Source organism: Phragmites australis, chromosome 2, assembly GCF_958298935.1.
Source record: "Phragmites australis chromosome 2, lpPhrAust1.1, whole genome shotgun sequence".
Lineage (NCBI taxonomy): Eukaryota > Viridiplantae > Streptophyta > Magnoliopsida > Poales > Poaceae > Phragmites > Phragmites australis.
The window spans coordinates 34430563-34446151 of NC_084922.1; the positions used below are offsets into that span (position 1 = coordinate 34430563).

At 40.2% G+C, this 15589-nt stretch overlaps 1 protein-coding gene across 2 annotated transcripts; it reads right to left on the minus strand.

Annotated features, from left to right (window-relative positions):
* Positions 1-7148: 7148 nt before the first annotated feature.
* LOC133908491 (uncharacterized) lies at positions 7149-14764 on the minus strand. Of its 2 annotated transcripts, none has more exons than XM_062350539.1 (7): positions 14611-14764; positions 13374-13520; positions 13198-13289; positions 12583-12679; positions 11270-12122; positions 10994-11127; positions 7149-8212 (listed from the first exon to the last, which is right to left on the minus strand). In XM_062350539.1, exons 2-7 carry the CDS (start codon positions 13463-13465, stop codon positions 7327-7329), a joined length of 2154 nt encoding a protein of 717 aa, XP_062206523.1. In that variant the 5' UTR covers positions 13466-13520; positions 14611-14764; the 3' UTR covers positions 7149-7326. The 2 variants fall into 2 exon arrangements, with proteins under 2 accessions (XP_062206523.1, XP_062206524.1); XM_062350540.1 differs by having other exon boundaries at positions 14536-14761.
* Between the last annotated feature and the right edge of the window lie 825 nt (positions 14765-15589).

The window sequence follows — 15589 nt, forward strand, 5'->3', positions numbered from 1 at the left end:
TAAGCTTCTAACTGGTAACAAGCATAATGTTTTGTACTTTAGAGTTTTTGGTAGCAAATGTTTTATTCTAAATAAGAAGGTAAAAAGTTATAAATTTGCTCCTAAAGTAGATGAATGTTTCTTACTTGGTTATGGATCAAATGCCTATGCCTACCGTGCTTTCAATAAAACCACCGGTTATGTTGAAATCGCGCGTGACGTGATATTTGATGAATCTAACGGCTTTCAAGTGAAACAAGTTGATCATAATATTTTAGGTGATGAAGAAATTTCAAGTGAGACAATCAAGAAGATGACAATAGGTGAAATCAATACTCAAGAGTACCAAGAGAAACAAGTGTCCAATAATGATCAAGTTCATCCATCTTTATCAACTCAAGTGAAGCCACCCATATAAGTCAAGATTAAGACCAAGCTCTTGATGACTCCAACAAATTGCTTGATGACGATGAAGTGGATGACATTTAACTCCAATCCCAAGTGTCACATGCAAGAGTTCATCAAAGTATCCAAAGAGATCACCCAGTTGATAATATCCTTAATGATATACAAAAGGGGGTAACCACTTGCTCTAGAATTATAAATTTTTGTAAACATTACTCTTTTATTTCCTCCTTGGAACCATTGAAGGTGGAAGATGCACTTGGTGATCCGGATTAGGTGACGGTCATTTAAGAAGAACTCAACAACTTCAAGAGAAATAAAGTTTGGTCGTTGGTAGAGAGACCAAATCAAAACGTGATTGGTACCAAATGGGTCTTCTGGAACAAACAAGATGAGAACGGGATCGTTACGAGAAACAAGACAAGGTTGGTTGATCAAGACTTCACTCAAATAGAAGGTTTAGATTTTGGTAAGACTTATGCTCCCATAGCTAGGTTTGAATTAATTCATATATTACTAGCCTATGCTACTCATCATGATTTCAAATTGTATCAAATGAACGTGAAGAGCGCTTTTCTCAATGGACCAATCTCTAAATTGGTATTTGTGGAGTAACCACCTGAATTTGAAGATCCCAATTTTCCCAACTATGTATACAAACTCCATAAGACGCTCTATGAGCTTAAGCAAGTACCTAGAGCATGGTATGAATACCTTAGGGATTTTCTTATCAAGAAAGGTTTTGAAATAGGCAAAGTCAGTTCTACTCTTTTAACAAAAATGTTGATAATGATTTATTTGTTTACCAAATATATGTCGATGGCATTATATTTGGTTCTACAAATAAAATATTTTGTGAAGAGTTTAATAGAATCATAACAAAGAGATTTAAAATGTCAATGATGGGAGAATTAAAGTTCTTTATATGATTTCAAATCAAGCAACTCAAAGAAGGAACGTTCATATATCAAACTAAGTATATGAAAGACATGCTCAAGAATTTTGACATGGAGAATACCAAGCTAATCAAGACCCTAATGCAAGCTAATAGACATCTCGATCTAAATGAAGATGACAAGGCCGTGGATCAAAAGGTATATCGCTCCATGATTGATTTTTTGCTTTACCTTTGTACATCTAGACCCGATATTATGCTTAGTGTGTGCATACGTGTAAGATTTAGCCGCTCCAAAAGAGTAACATTTAGTGGCCGTTAAGATATTTCTTAGATATTTAGTTCATACTTCATACCTTGGCTTATGGTATCCTAAATGTTCATCCTTTGAATTTATTGGCTATTCGGATTCCGATTATGCCGGATGCAAAGTGGATAGGCAGAGTACGTCTGGGACTTGCCAATTCTTAGGTAGGTCCTTGGTGTCTTGGTCCTCAAAGAAATAAAATTCCGTAGCCCTATCCACCGCCGAAGCTGAGTATATTGCTGTGGATGCTTGTTGCGCACAACTACTTTGGATGAGGCAAATCTTGAGAGACTATAGCTACAACATGACCAAAGTTCCATTTTTGTGTGACAATGAGAGTGCCATCAAAATAGCTAACAATCCCATACAACACTCAAGAACCAAACATATAGACATCTGTCACCATTTCTTGAGATACCACTCCACCAGAAAGGATATCGATATTCGTCATGTGGGAACCAAAAAATAACTAGCCGATATTCTCACCAAGCCACTAGACGAGCGAAGGTATTGCGAGTTGAGAAGTGAGCTAAACATCCTAGATTCTGGCAACGTGGCTTGATATACTGCATGCAACTGATTGTTTTAGCTTTGTAGCTTTGATAGCTAGAGGTTAGCAAAAAAAATCTTTTGAGTGATATTTTTGAAAATATTTGATTATTTGATATTATGATCATAATTTGCTACTTGTGATCATAGCTATGTATTATTATTTGTTGACTGATCACAAGTGGTAAAAATATCTTATATGTCCAATAATCCATCTTCCAAAGATCCTCGTTGAATCTCACCTCCAAAATCTATTTTAGCCTTTCTCCAGAACCTGGAGAGTCTAGCCTAGCCTGGAACATCCGAATTCTGGAGGCCCTCAACCTCTGGAGAGTCCACTCGGATACTCCGAATTCTATCACTCAACCTGGAGTGTCCGGGTTCCCCTTCGGAAGAGATTCTCATTTAAGCCAACACGAAGTCTTCGGATCCACCCGGAGTCTCCGGATTATCCAGTATAAACCTCCATCTAAGAGGATACCTCTTCATTCCATCTTTCCAACTCCTCTTTCTTCCTTCCACCGTGGTGATCCTCCCCTTCGGCGATCTCAAGCTTCAACCGTGGGATTCCCAAGTTCTTCACCTAGAGACTTCCTTCGGTGGTCGAATTCTCCGGCTTATCCTCCGGATCATCTTCGAGCATCTCATTTAACCTAAAGGTACATCTCAAGTTTGATCCACCTGATCTCTCAATGGCATGCCTTAGAGTCAAATCCCTTTCATAAAGATGCTCTATTTCCTTCCTAGATTCACATATCTTAAGGGCTTGCAAATGCATTATAAACATCCTTCATACCCTAAGTTTTTGCCCCGAGGTTGGGCAACCCGGAGTCTCTAGGTTGACCCAGATATTCCAGGTTGTCCAGAAGTTGTCTATCTAGTTTCTGTTCCTAAATCAAATTCTTGAGCAAATCTTCTCGTATCTCAAGCATATCTTTCATGTGTATCTTAGGACTTCTTGAGATGGGGGGAGATCGCTTTGTTGGTCATGCATTTCATAGAGAACAAAAGCCAGGCATGATCCGCTTGCACAAAGTGATGCTTCTCCGCAACAAACTGAGGGCAGTGGCTGTAGCAACGGTAGTGGCAATTGTGGTGGACATGTTCGCGTTCACAAGGCTGTTCAGAAGGTGTTGGTCTCATTAGGAGGTATTCACATTGATGAGCCAGCACTAACCACAGATGTGCCTCGTGGCAGAACAAAGATGCAAGCAATGAGATGGAGAGGAAAAGGAAAGGTTGTGGCCTCCGGTTCAAGAGCTCAAAGGAAAGATGACATTGAAGTGGAACAAGAGGAAAATCATGTTTTAGCCCCTTTAAAGCTTCATAGGCCCTACAGGACACATACATCAAACTAGATGCCTAGAGCGGTAGTTGATTAAATGAAGAAATCAGGCAAGTGCAAGAGAGATAGGTATGGAAATCCTTTCATACATGAGAAGAATGTGTGAGATCATCGTTTTTGGAATGATTTCCAAGCTGATTTTTATGAGACGGTGATCCTCAGAAAGAAGAAGCCGGTCACCCAAATGCATTGTATAGATTGGGATTACATGGAAAATAAGGATGATCCTACTTTTAATAAAGTAATTTCAGCTTATAAGGACAAGAGGGTAAAAAACATCATGAGTCTAAAGTGTGATTGAAGTATTAAAGTCATATCGTAATTCTATGCCACTCTTTACTATGATCATGAGGAAAACCAAACCATGTTTTGGATGATCGAAGAAGAGCAATATAAGATCTCATATCAGACTTTTGCTCGCTTGTTTGGATTTGATGTTCGTGACTCAAGCAAGACAAAGATTCATGTTGAAGAACAACTTTCTGCCGAAGATATGGATTTTATGTATGAAAATCATGGTGAAGTGACATATAGCTCAACCAAAGGCATGCGACCTTTTTACAAGTGTCTCAATTCCTTGTTCCGTCTCACTTTAAGTCCTAAAAGTGGCGATGCCTCTATGGTTCAAGGTATATCAAGAAATTTACTTGCTAGGATGTCCAATAAAGGTGATCCATTTAGTGTTGTGAACTTTCTTTGGGAGGAAATCCACATTACATCCTACACACCTAGCAAGAGTTATGTCTATGTGCCATACATCATGTATATGATTGACACAAAGAAATACTTATTCAAGGAAGTGAAGCATGAGCCCTAGGATGAGGTTAGTGAGCTCCAAGTCAACTTCATCCATTCCACCGTCGCCTCCTTTGGCCCCTCCAAGGTCAGCTCCTAGTGAAGCACAAAGGGCGGCACCAAGACGGACATCTTTCTCACGTGACTCTCTATCTTTTATCAAGAATGCACTCAAGGAAATATTCAATGTCTGCACTCATAATACAGTAAAGATAAAGGAGCACAAAGACAAAACTAATATGAGGTTGAGGAATATTGAGGAGAGGCAAAATGTTATTTATGCTAATTTGAGGATTGAGCCTCCTTGCTCTCTGATCACCTCCGAAGAAGAAGTAAGCGAGCTCGAAGCCTTTGAAAACCCGTGGGCTTAGTATGATGAGGCCTAGGCTGTTGCAGGAGGTGTTGAAACTTCACATGCTCAAGGAGAAGCAGAAGAGACTGAAGAAGACTTGGAAGGCGACAAGGAAAGCTCTCCTGAAGATGATGATGGTAGCGGCAATAGAGATGGAGATGGGGACTATGAAGAAGGCAATGAGTAGATCTTCGTCTTTGTTTCTCTTTCCTTTTGTGCTTGATGCCAAACGGGGAGAAAAATCCTTGAGTTAGCCCAGCCGTCTGTTTTGCTCCAACCTAGAGTGTCCGGGTTCTGAGCATGTTCTGTCTCCAGTTCCAAACTCTTAATCTTCATTAGTTCCGTTGGACATGTAAAACTTTTGTAATAATGTGTGATAAATTATGTGTGTACTTGTCGTTAAACTTTAAATTTGTAAGACTTTATTTATGTTAGTATGATGCTTATGATATTTTATGATACAATGTTTGTTTCTCTCTTTCTTTATGTGATATATCATGTCATGCACATCGTGTTTTGTCATATTCACTCACACTTATAGCACATCAAGGATGCTAATATATAGGAGGGAGCTCTTGCAAGATTCATTAAATATGCGTATTTGATCTCAAAATTCAAATTCTAATCAATGCACACATTTAAGGGGAGCTCACGTATATCTTAGAATTCAAAAATCTTTAATTCAATTATCCTTTGTAAGCTTTAATCGTGTTGTCATCAATTACCAAAAAGAGAGAGATTGAAAGTATATCTAGGTCCCTTATGTGGGTTTTGGATAATTGATGACAAACGATTAAGGGACTAATATATTTATTAAAGCTATGAACATGTTTTAGTCTCATTGGAGAAGTTAAAATGATGTTGGCATCCCTCAAAAAGAAAAGAGAAGTGACATGGAGTTACTCATTAGGTTTAAATTATTTTTATTCTCAAACTTGAGTTTAGGAATGCCGTACTATCAAGAGGTATGCGTTTATGTTAACTTGAAGAGGTCTCGGTGCTCAAATGACTCTTTTAGACCAAATATGAGAGACACAATCACCCCATGAATATCGAGAATGTCTTAGTGTTTGTTTGCACCTGGAGTGTGAGGGCTGACCCGGAGTCTCCGGGTTATCGAAACCTCCAGGTAAGGCTCCGGCCAGGGGTGCTCGGGTATAACCTAAGTACTGACTCTGAAGTCTTCGGGTTGGCTCGGATAGTTCGGATTCTGGTTAGTGGCCCGAAGTCTCTGGATTAGACTCCAAGTCAAGCTCTCTGGTTGGGCTTGAGTGCCCAACCCGGAGTCTCCAGGTTGACCTGGATACTTCGGGTTATGGGAAGGTCTGGACCCTCCGGATAGGGCTCCGGACAGAGGTCTCTGTGGCGCTTTTGAAGGCTAACCCAGATACTCCGAGTCAATACAAAAAGAACTGCAACGACTAGTTTTCGGGGGCTGGGTTTAAATGCTCCCTTCCCCCCTTTCATCCAGTGCTGCTGAACCAACTCGACAAAAAGACTTCATAGCCTCTTTAGAGCCTACCTACTCCTCTAGTGCATTAACTCTAGTAAGAATTTGAGAGTTTGGGTTGCAAAGTGAGATTGAGTGCTAGTGAGCTTAAATCCATCTTTTGAACACTTGAGTTCATCGTTAAGCCGTCGACTCACATTCGTTACTCTTGGACTCCGAGCCCCTAGACGGTTAGACGTCACCTAGAGAGTATCCAAGCTTGTGGAGTGTCCTGAGGAGTTATAAGATCATCCTCACCTCCGCAAGGAAAGAGAAAGGTTGAGTAAGCCCCAAGCTCGATCTTTGTGGTCACTCGGTGAGGATAAGGATTGAGAGAGGCCCGGATCTTTGTGAGCACCTCAACGGAGATATAGGATCCGAACTTCAAGAAATAAATACTTGTCTTCTTCACTTTCTTGTTCTAGTTGATCTTTTAGATGGTTTGCCCCAATCTACTTGTTTGTAAATTTATGACCACAACTGATTATTAAAAAGCTCATACATCAATTGAAATATATGGTAACTCATACTCAACTAGATTTACCTAAAAATTCATAGTCTTCGATATCCTATTATTTTCGAACTATCCAGGTTCATCCGAAGTATCTGGATCTTGTACAACCTGTAGTCTCCGGATTAACCTGAAGTATCCAGACTCTATAATCCGTTGTGAAGTTTTAAATTTCAGAAAACGACTATTTACCCTCTCTAAACGACATCATGTACATTCAGAAGCAGATTAAAAAACTAATAAAAATGGATGAGCTTACAAATAATGTTAGTGCAATACACAATATTGCAGCACAACACATCTAAGTCTGGCTCACCAAGAGCCCCTGCAGGTCACTGTGTCAAGCAGAGCTATGTTGGTGACCGTCAAGGACAGCTATGACGCAGGTCACTGTGTCAAGCAAAGCTATGTTGGTGACCGTCAAGGACAGCTATGACGCCAACAACTATATCTGGCTCGCGAGCCTAACAAGCTAGCTCGGTTCTAAAATAAGCTAAGCCAAGCCAACTCGGTAGCATAACGAGCTGAACCAAGAGTCGGGTCATTATCCACCCATACATGTCATAAGTTTTTCCTTGTTACAGATGCTTTTCACCTCAGAAAGTTACAAAACCTCTAAAAAACCCATAGTAAGCCAGCAACACTTAAATACATAAAAACCTTTTCACTGTTCTACAGACTCTCAAAGGAGCAAACAGGCTATTCCTGCTTCATCTTTGATTCCACTTGGCGGCACGGGTGCAGCAACACATGGATGCATAGAAGCCAGCAGGGAAGATGGACAAGAAACAGGTACAGATACGTGGCGCTACTCCATTCCCACAGGAACTCCATCCACACCCAGAAATCTCCAATGTCTACTGTCCACGACCCCTTGGATAGCCCTTTCAAAATCAGCAATGCAGCTGGAGGAAAACCTAATACGGCAAGGGATATGTTTGAAGCCAACAGTACTGCCTGATGAAGGAAATTCATCCCAGAATGTGCCCTCAGAGGCCGAGAAAACAAACACATTGGGATCAATATCAGAGCCCCAAGCTGAGCGGTAGCGAAATTTATGATTGACATAAGCCCCAGCCCAATGGAGACGGAAGTGATCATTGTAGCTTTCAGAAGTTTCCATTCAACACCAGCTGAGTATGGTGACCCGGACATAACATACAGCGCGATCAGTATAACAATGGAGAGCACAGCCCAAATCATTGCACTTTGTACTGGTGTGGCATTGGGAATTTGAGTGATGTAATATGGAAGTAGTGAAACAAGAACTGCCCAAAGTTGGATAACAAGCAATACTTTTGCAGCTTGAAGCCATTTCCATGATCCACCCTCGCTTTGCAGAATATCAGCGCTACCATTTGCTTTACTGTCGTCTATCGACTTATCTGCCGTTTTTTCCATGCTTTTACTGCCACCAGCAAGAGCAGCAGCAACTATTGGGAGGGGTGCCACAAGCAGTGCAAACGGAATCATATAGACACCAACTGAAATGAACTTGCTTGGAGCTGTAAGGAAGTACAGGAAAAAGGACTGATGGAACTTCTCAAGCAGGTTATTCACAGAACGCACCACTCCTTCAATTAACCTGAATCAAAAGCATTCTCAAACACGTTAAAAAGACTTCTGGAGAGATCAACATAAACTGAATGTCCTATAAAATGTAGAGCAGGCAGCTTTTGAAGAAAAATGAAAGTAGGCTTGTTAGCATGCTAAGATTGTTGGCCAGTGGCAATCTAAGATTTAAAGATCATGCTCCTTTGCTCAGTTCAGTCCAACCTTGCATTAATGCCTCCATCCATACACATATTTCCATTGGATTGATTTTAGGGATGCAAGTTTTACATTTTCTAGGTCATTGGGTCGACCCAAATTTTTTTAAAAAAAAGAACTAAAGATTCACTCTCACCCAATTAAGGTAAGAAAAAAATAAACTAAGTTATGACTCAGAACTACCCATTGGGTACCCACTTGCATCCCTAATTGATTTAGTTATTCAAAAAATGCAGGCAAGATCAATTCATTCTAGTGTTCCTATATTTTAACAGTCCATGTTAATACTCTCTCTCTCTCTACATACACACACGGCGAGGCTATTCTGCACCTATGCGCAGCTACCATTGGCGTTGCGCACATCTCGCAACCGTCAGTTACAATCCGAAGAATTGCGAGTTACAACTTGTTACATAGACCAGTTACAACTCTGAGTTACAACTCAGCCTGCAACATGCACCAAACAACATGAGCCAGCCAACCAGCTTGTGCCACATCACCCATCATCCACCCGCCAGAGCGTTGCATGCGGAAAATCTTTTGTTGATTCGAATCGTTAAAATGCAATATCTCTAGAACTACAGATCCGATTCTCAATCCGTTTGATGCATATTGTTGGAAAAAAATGTGCTTAACAAATAAGATCCATCAAGACTATATTTTGATGAAGTTTTAGAATCATAAAGGAGTTACGTCCATATAGTTACAACATGGTGAACATTGCAGTTACAATATGGTGAACTGCAGTGTTCTCTGGTGGTGGTAGGCACTTTAGTTATAACATGGTGAACTCTTTAGTTACAACATGCTGAACACTACAGTTGCAACATGGTCAAACAGTACAGTTGCAACATGAAAAAATAAAATCAAATTAATTGCATCATGCAACTAAAAACAGTTACAATATGGTGAACACTATACTTACAACATGGTAGACAATCTAGTTACAACATGCATATAGTTGTAACCGCACTGTCTATGGTTGCACCTAATAGTTGTAACCGCTCTATCTGTAGTTGCAGTCACTCTATGGGCAGTTACAATACATTATACGGCGAGTTGCAACTCGTGAGTTGCTATTCTGTGGCGCATGCTGCACATACGCTACGCATAGACACAGAATAGCAATACAATATATATATATATTACGACTAGAGAAGATACCGAGTTACGATCATATACATTTCTAGTAATTGACTTATCTTTTGAATTACAATTATATTGCTTTTAGGATCGTAACTGGGTACCTAATCTAGTCATAATTATATATTTTTTATCATGTGATTGTAACTCAACTATCTGTGCCGTCGTGACTATTACTTGGGGGTGGTGCAAAGATGACGGCAATTACGCCTAGGCGCAAAATAGACTCGCCGTATACTATACACACACACTCCTCCCGGCGAAAACTAGTATGTACTCTCGGGAGTACATATTTCCTCCTATGATGTACCATATAAATAAACTAGATATAGTCCTTTATCACTATGAATATACTTATATACTCATTCTAAGATACTCTAAAATGTGAACTACATAAAAAATTTGAAAAGAATCAATTTTAATAGATTTTGATAATACCTTTATATTTATATATAAAATGTAATATACTTAAAAAAATATGTGCGAACCACCTAAAAAGTATACATACCACTTGGATTATCTTATATATTCACATGCTCCATGTACATACCATTTATCATATGAGATACTTCCTATATTATAAGATACGTACGTGAGAGTACATATTCTCGAAAGTACTAAATATGCTTCACACACACACACTGTCATCGATAAGATCGCAATATGCTAAAATTATTAGTAGGCAAATTTTGCTACATGACACCTTTCAAGTGTGGTCTTTGCCGGAAGACACCATTTTTTTAATCTTTTCTAGTGGACACCATTTCAAGTAAATCTTGTGAGTCTTTTGGTGAAGATCGCACTGGGTCCTGTAGCAAAATTTGCCATATTAGTAAAAAAAATTTTCTTGACAACAGGTAGGGGGTACCAAACCCGGGTAGGCCAGGATCACACTGAAACCATATTTCTCACGGAGGTACCCGCTGCGAGCACCCGAGTTTAAGCTTGGTGGGTGGCCTCCTCGACGGGTGAATGCCTTATTAGTAAATCTTGCAGCTATGAAATGGTCCAGAGGTGCATATAACAGCCAAATCAAGTAAATTTTTGCCTATTATGTGGTTCTAACATGTAATTTTCTACAAGAACCTGCAAGGCCACGGTGGATACAAAACTATTTACTGATCTGTTATTTGTTCCATGAGATTATACAACTTCAGAAGTTGTATGCACATCCAAAACAAACTTATGCAAACAGTTGCTTGCCTCAATGCATGACAAAGCTATAGCTTTGGTTATCAAAGAAGAACAATACATAACAAGAATGGAACAACCTAGAGTGGTACAACCTTCACAGTGAGTTTTGTTATGTTGTATCTGACTACCAAACACATTCAATGACCTTATGCATGGTCCTCTAGTTAACTATTCATCACAGGTCAGCAATCACACACATCTTATGCTCTAACAACGATGAAGCCTCAAACAACAAAATTTAAACACAATCCGAACATACCTTCCGCCCCTTAGAAGAAACGATGATTTAGCATTCTCATTTCTGACATGAAATGTTGGTGAAAATTCTAAAGAAACTGCATCAACTTGATAATCGCGGAAAGCGCCATGAGATCCTGTGGGCACTCCAAGAGCCTGCATGAGACAATCCCCGATAAGGTGAAAATGGGAATGATTAATTTCAGTTACCTGGTTGTAAGGTGAAATGGAAATGAATAATTTCAGTTACAAAGGTAGTGTAGTTTAAAGTGAAATGGGAATGACTAATTTCAGTTACCTGGTTGTACATAGAGCTTGCAAGGTTTGCAGTCCCCTCCACATAATCAGAGACCGCAACATCAAGATTCCAGTCAGGATTTATTTTTCTTAACACGCTCCCAAGAGTGTGAAAAATTTCAGCAATAACCCTAAGCCATGCAGAGCTCAACAAAGAACTAAATTCCGAGATGTTCACACGAAAACCTTGTCTATGAACAGCTAAGTAGTGTACCACATTCAGAATGTCCAAATTTGGCATTTGTCCGTTAGATGCCTCTGCATACATCGTAACACTATCTCTGTCACCATATTTCCTGGTTTCCCCAACTTTAAATATGAGAGCAGCAGTCATTGTTCCAGCACGTTTGAAAGACTTCAATTCTGCCTTCTCTGTATTGCCATCATAGATATGGTTTCCACCATACATCTTGGTATCCAATATTACTGAGTGACTTAGAAACACAGGATTATGATATTGGTTTAACCATGCAGAGACTGCATCATACTCTCCAAACTGTGAGTCTGTGGATAGCCACACAATATCCTTGGACAGCCATGCTGCTCGACTTAAGAGAGAGAAGACAGAGAAACCAAGGGCCAGCGATAATAGTTCATTTGACTTGACCCTCTGAGAATTATAAGGAGTTACCAGCACTATTGCTTCTTTTCCATCACCCCGAGGAGCTCGTATAATGCCAATAGTGTTTATCCCAAAATTGGTGTAGGTGGCATTAGGTTGAATTGCTATATTATTTGTCATGGAGGTGAAGAACTTCAGAGGATGAAAAAGCTTGCTATGAGGGAGGAACTTATGGTAACACACTTCTGCACCCAGATCTTCTATTTGCTGTGCTATGAACTTTGCCATATTCCTGTGACATTGCACAAAAATGTGCATGGGAACAAAATCAGTCAAAACTATTTACACAATCTTACTTATTATCACCTGTTCCATATTTCCATGTGCATACTGTCATTTACATATCTAAATGTGACTTCAGTTCAATTAACTTAATGCAGAAAATCGTTAAAGTCATGTTTCTTACGAAAAAAATGAACTCCAGATATTTGGCTGTGAAAAAACTGAACGCTATATCTTGAGTTAAATGGACTCTACGTATGCTTATTCGTATAATTAAAATGCAGTAAAGCATGTATTTCATCATAGCAAGCCCCTCAACAGCAGTCAGCAGGCTTGAAATATTGAACATCATAGAACAATTGAACTATATGACGTATACATACAAACATTGATGCAGATGCATGTTAAAGTCCACTAGCTGTGAAGGAAGTTGCATATGAAACAAGATAATTCTATGGAGAGTAACATACATTCCACCTCTTGAGTCCCCAGATGCAGCTTCGATCCCTTTCATAAATCTGTTTGCTTCGATGACATCTTCCATAGAAAATAATGGATTGGCAGAGCCTAAATACGAAAGGCTTTATTTTTAGATAAGATGATGTAGGTACAAAAGACCCAAAAGAGATTTATAGATGAAAAATATTGAATGGTTATAAAACCACTGCTAGTCTGTTATACTAGCTCAGTACAATGCGTAAGTTTCTCACAACCATAGTGGATATGAATAGGTTGCCTTTAATATTCGAAATCAAACATCAAAACACATTATCATATATCGTACTTAACCATTTAATTTCCGAAGGTATTCATTAGAACATGACAAATCCAATGAGGCCCAAAGCTGCGTTGAACAGCCAAAGATCACCAGGATATTTAGCAATATTAGTATGTTGCTTCAGGCAAAGTATTCGACAAAGCATACTGAGAGCACTAAGATGCACATTGTTTTATAATATCTACAATGCGTAATCTGAAAATCAGGGTGTAAGGCCCCTAGACAGGCACACCCTTCACAGTGACAAACAACATCGAGCATATATGCATTGATAGGGTTGCAGTAAAGAAAACAGGGGGTCAATTACCAGGTATAAGAGCGTTCTCCGATATGTATGTGTTTTTGGCAAGTGAAGGGAGGAGGAGGAGTGCAATAATGCCTGCAGAACAGCATATAACACTGACCCCAATTGGCGAAGAATGAGTTAGGGGAACGAGAAAAGAAAGAATAAGACTACAACAAGAGGAAGAAATGAGGGCGAACCTGAAGAGAATGTGGTGAGATGCAAGGAATATGCCAAGGCGGACAATGAGACGCGGCTTCGGCTGCGTCTCTTGCTTGCCTGACGACTTCATGACTGCAATATAGGTCTTCAACACTATCTTGAAATGGGATCAACTAATCATTTGTCTGCAAATGAAATGAGCATAAAAACATCAGCAGTTAGAAGAGAAAATTTGAAGTCAATTCTTAAACATTATCAAGCTTGCCACATTAAGCATGCTAATGCCATTTGGATTCCGATTTAGAACATCTGGGTTGGTTGTTATCATAATACTCCTTGTGACGCCACCGGCATTCCCAGGTCAGTGGCGCTGCTATTTTTATTTAAAGCAATGGAAAGGGGCCCGCTAGTATGTCAAACAGAAGGATAGGGAATATTTTCACAGATGAACATTTTTTAATTCTCTGTACTAATAATAAGCAAGTGCACAAAATGATATACATTAACATATGTTTCTTCATGATTGTCCATGGTAAAAGTGATACTTCATGGTCAACACTCTTAAATATCAATAGCTAATCAACCGTTAATCGAAAAAAAAGAAACAATAGCTAATCGTTGGACCAAGATGCAAGAATAATGTGTCGTCAATCATACTAATCCTCCATCATTAACTTATTTGTTGCCTTCACAGGATGAGCAGCTAGTTCAAGCTGAGAAACAACCGACACAGGGGTGGACTTGACGTGAATCCACAAAAGTTTTGGAAAAGAAGCTGGCATTGGTATTCCACCGCGCGGCAAACAAATCGCGACAAACTAGAAGGGCCGGAGTATCCATCACAGAAAGAAAGATTTAGAATCCTCTTTTTAGAAGAAAGGGGCTCACCTCTGCTTCCACTGAGAGCATGCTGTTCGATCAACACAACTACCAGGACTAAAAAAAGAACTCAATTTGATTGCTGGAATTTAGAACACCCGGGACAAGCATTTACCATAAATGATATAGAAGTAAGGCTGGGATGCAACGTTCACCGTTTAGCACACAAACTGTGATTCATTTAAACAGAACAAATTAACCTCACGGCACCAGCTACATCCTAACCCACACATTCACCACAGCACAACCAAACAGACCCTGAGCATAACTCCGCCAAGCAATCGTGAAATGCGTCTCGCATAAAAAAACATCCAGAACCACCTGAACGCGAGATCTCCTAATCAGATCGTAGCGAAGCACGGGGTGGATGACAGGGGATAGTGGCTTAAGAGTAACCTGGCCGCGCCCCCTCGCTTCGCTGGCGCACCCTGGCCGGGTCCAGCGACACCTGCCGCGCCGCCGGGTCTGAGCTTTGCCTCCGCCTCGCGCTGTCGTCGGTGTCGTAGCCTTGCCTTGGGGAGGAGTTAGGATTTGTCTGGGCTGTGTTCTATGTGGGCCTTTTCGTTGCCTCGCACAAGGCCGGCCCAACTTCATTAACCACCAATCGAGCCAGCAAAGAGGGTGGTGTGGCCGAAGTGTTTGCTTCCCCGCATCTTCTACGTTCTGTCCTAGTGAATTGGGATTGCTATAACCGGCCCGGGTGAATTCTCACTCGATTTCTGTATGCTACCTCTCCACCCCACTTTCTCCCTCTTCAGCTAGCTCCGATGAGCTCTTCTTCTACAGCTTCGGTGAACTCCAATAAACTTTTACAGTTAGGGTTAGAAATTTGGGGTTCAGACTGTAAGATTTTGTGGAGAGAAACAACCGCACATTTCCCGTGTGTTGCCTTCGTGTTAATATAGATGACCAGAAGAGCCCTGGCCGTAGCTTACAAGGATAACGCCACATCGGGCGAGATTACAGGCGATAACAAACTCTAAAACAAACTATTTCTATCTCTAGAAGTATGCGATCATTATCTCATGTATCCGGCTCAAGGCCTGTCGAGCATATATCTTCAACACCTTCTCTCAATCATAACCGGACTAGGTTAAGATTGCCTTTGAAATTTTCCAACAATCTTACAGATAGCGGTTTTGTAAAACCATCTGCAACTTGATCACCAGAGGAGACAAAATCAATTTCTAGAAGTTTACGACTTACCCTTTCTCTAACAAAGTGATAGTCAACTTCGATATGCTTTGTCCTGGCATGAAACACTGGATTAGCTGACAGATACTTGGCTCCTAAATTATCACACCAAATTTTTGCAGCTTGAGGACACTTTACTCCAAGTTCAGCAAGTAAAGTTTGTACCCACATAATTTCTGTT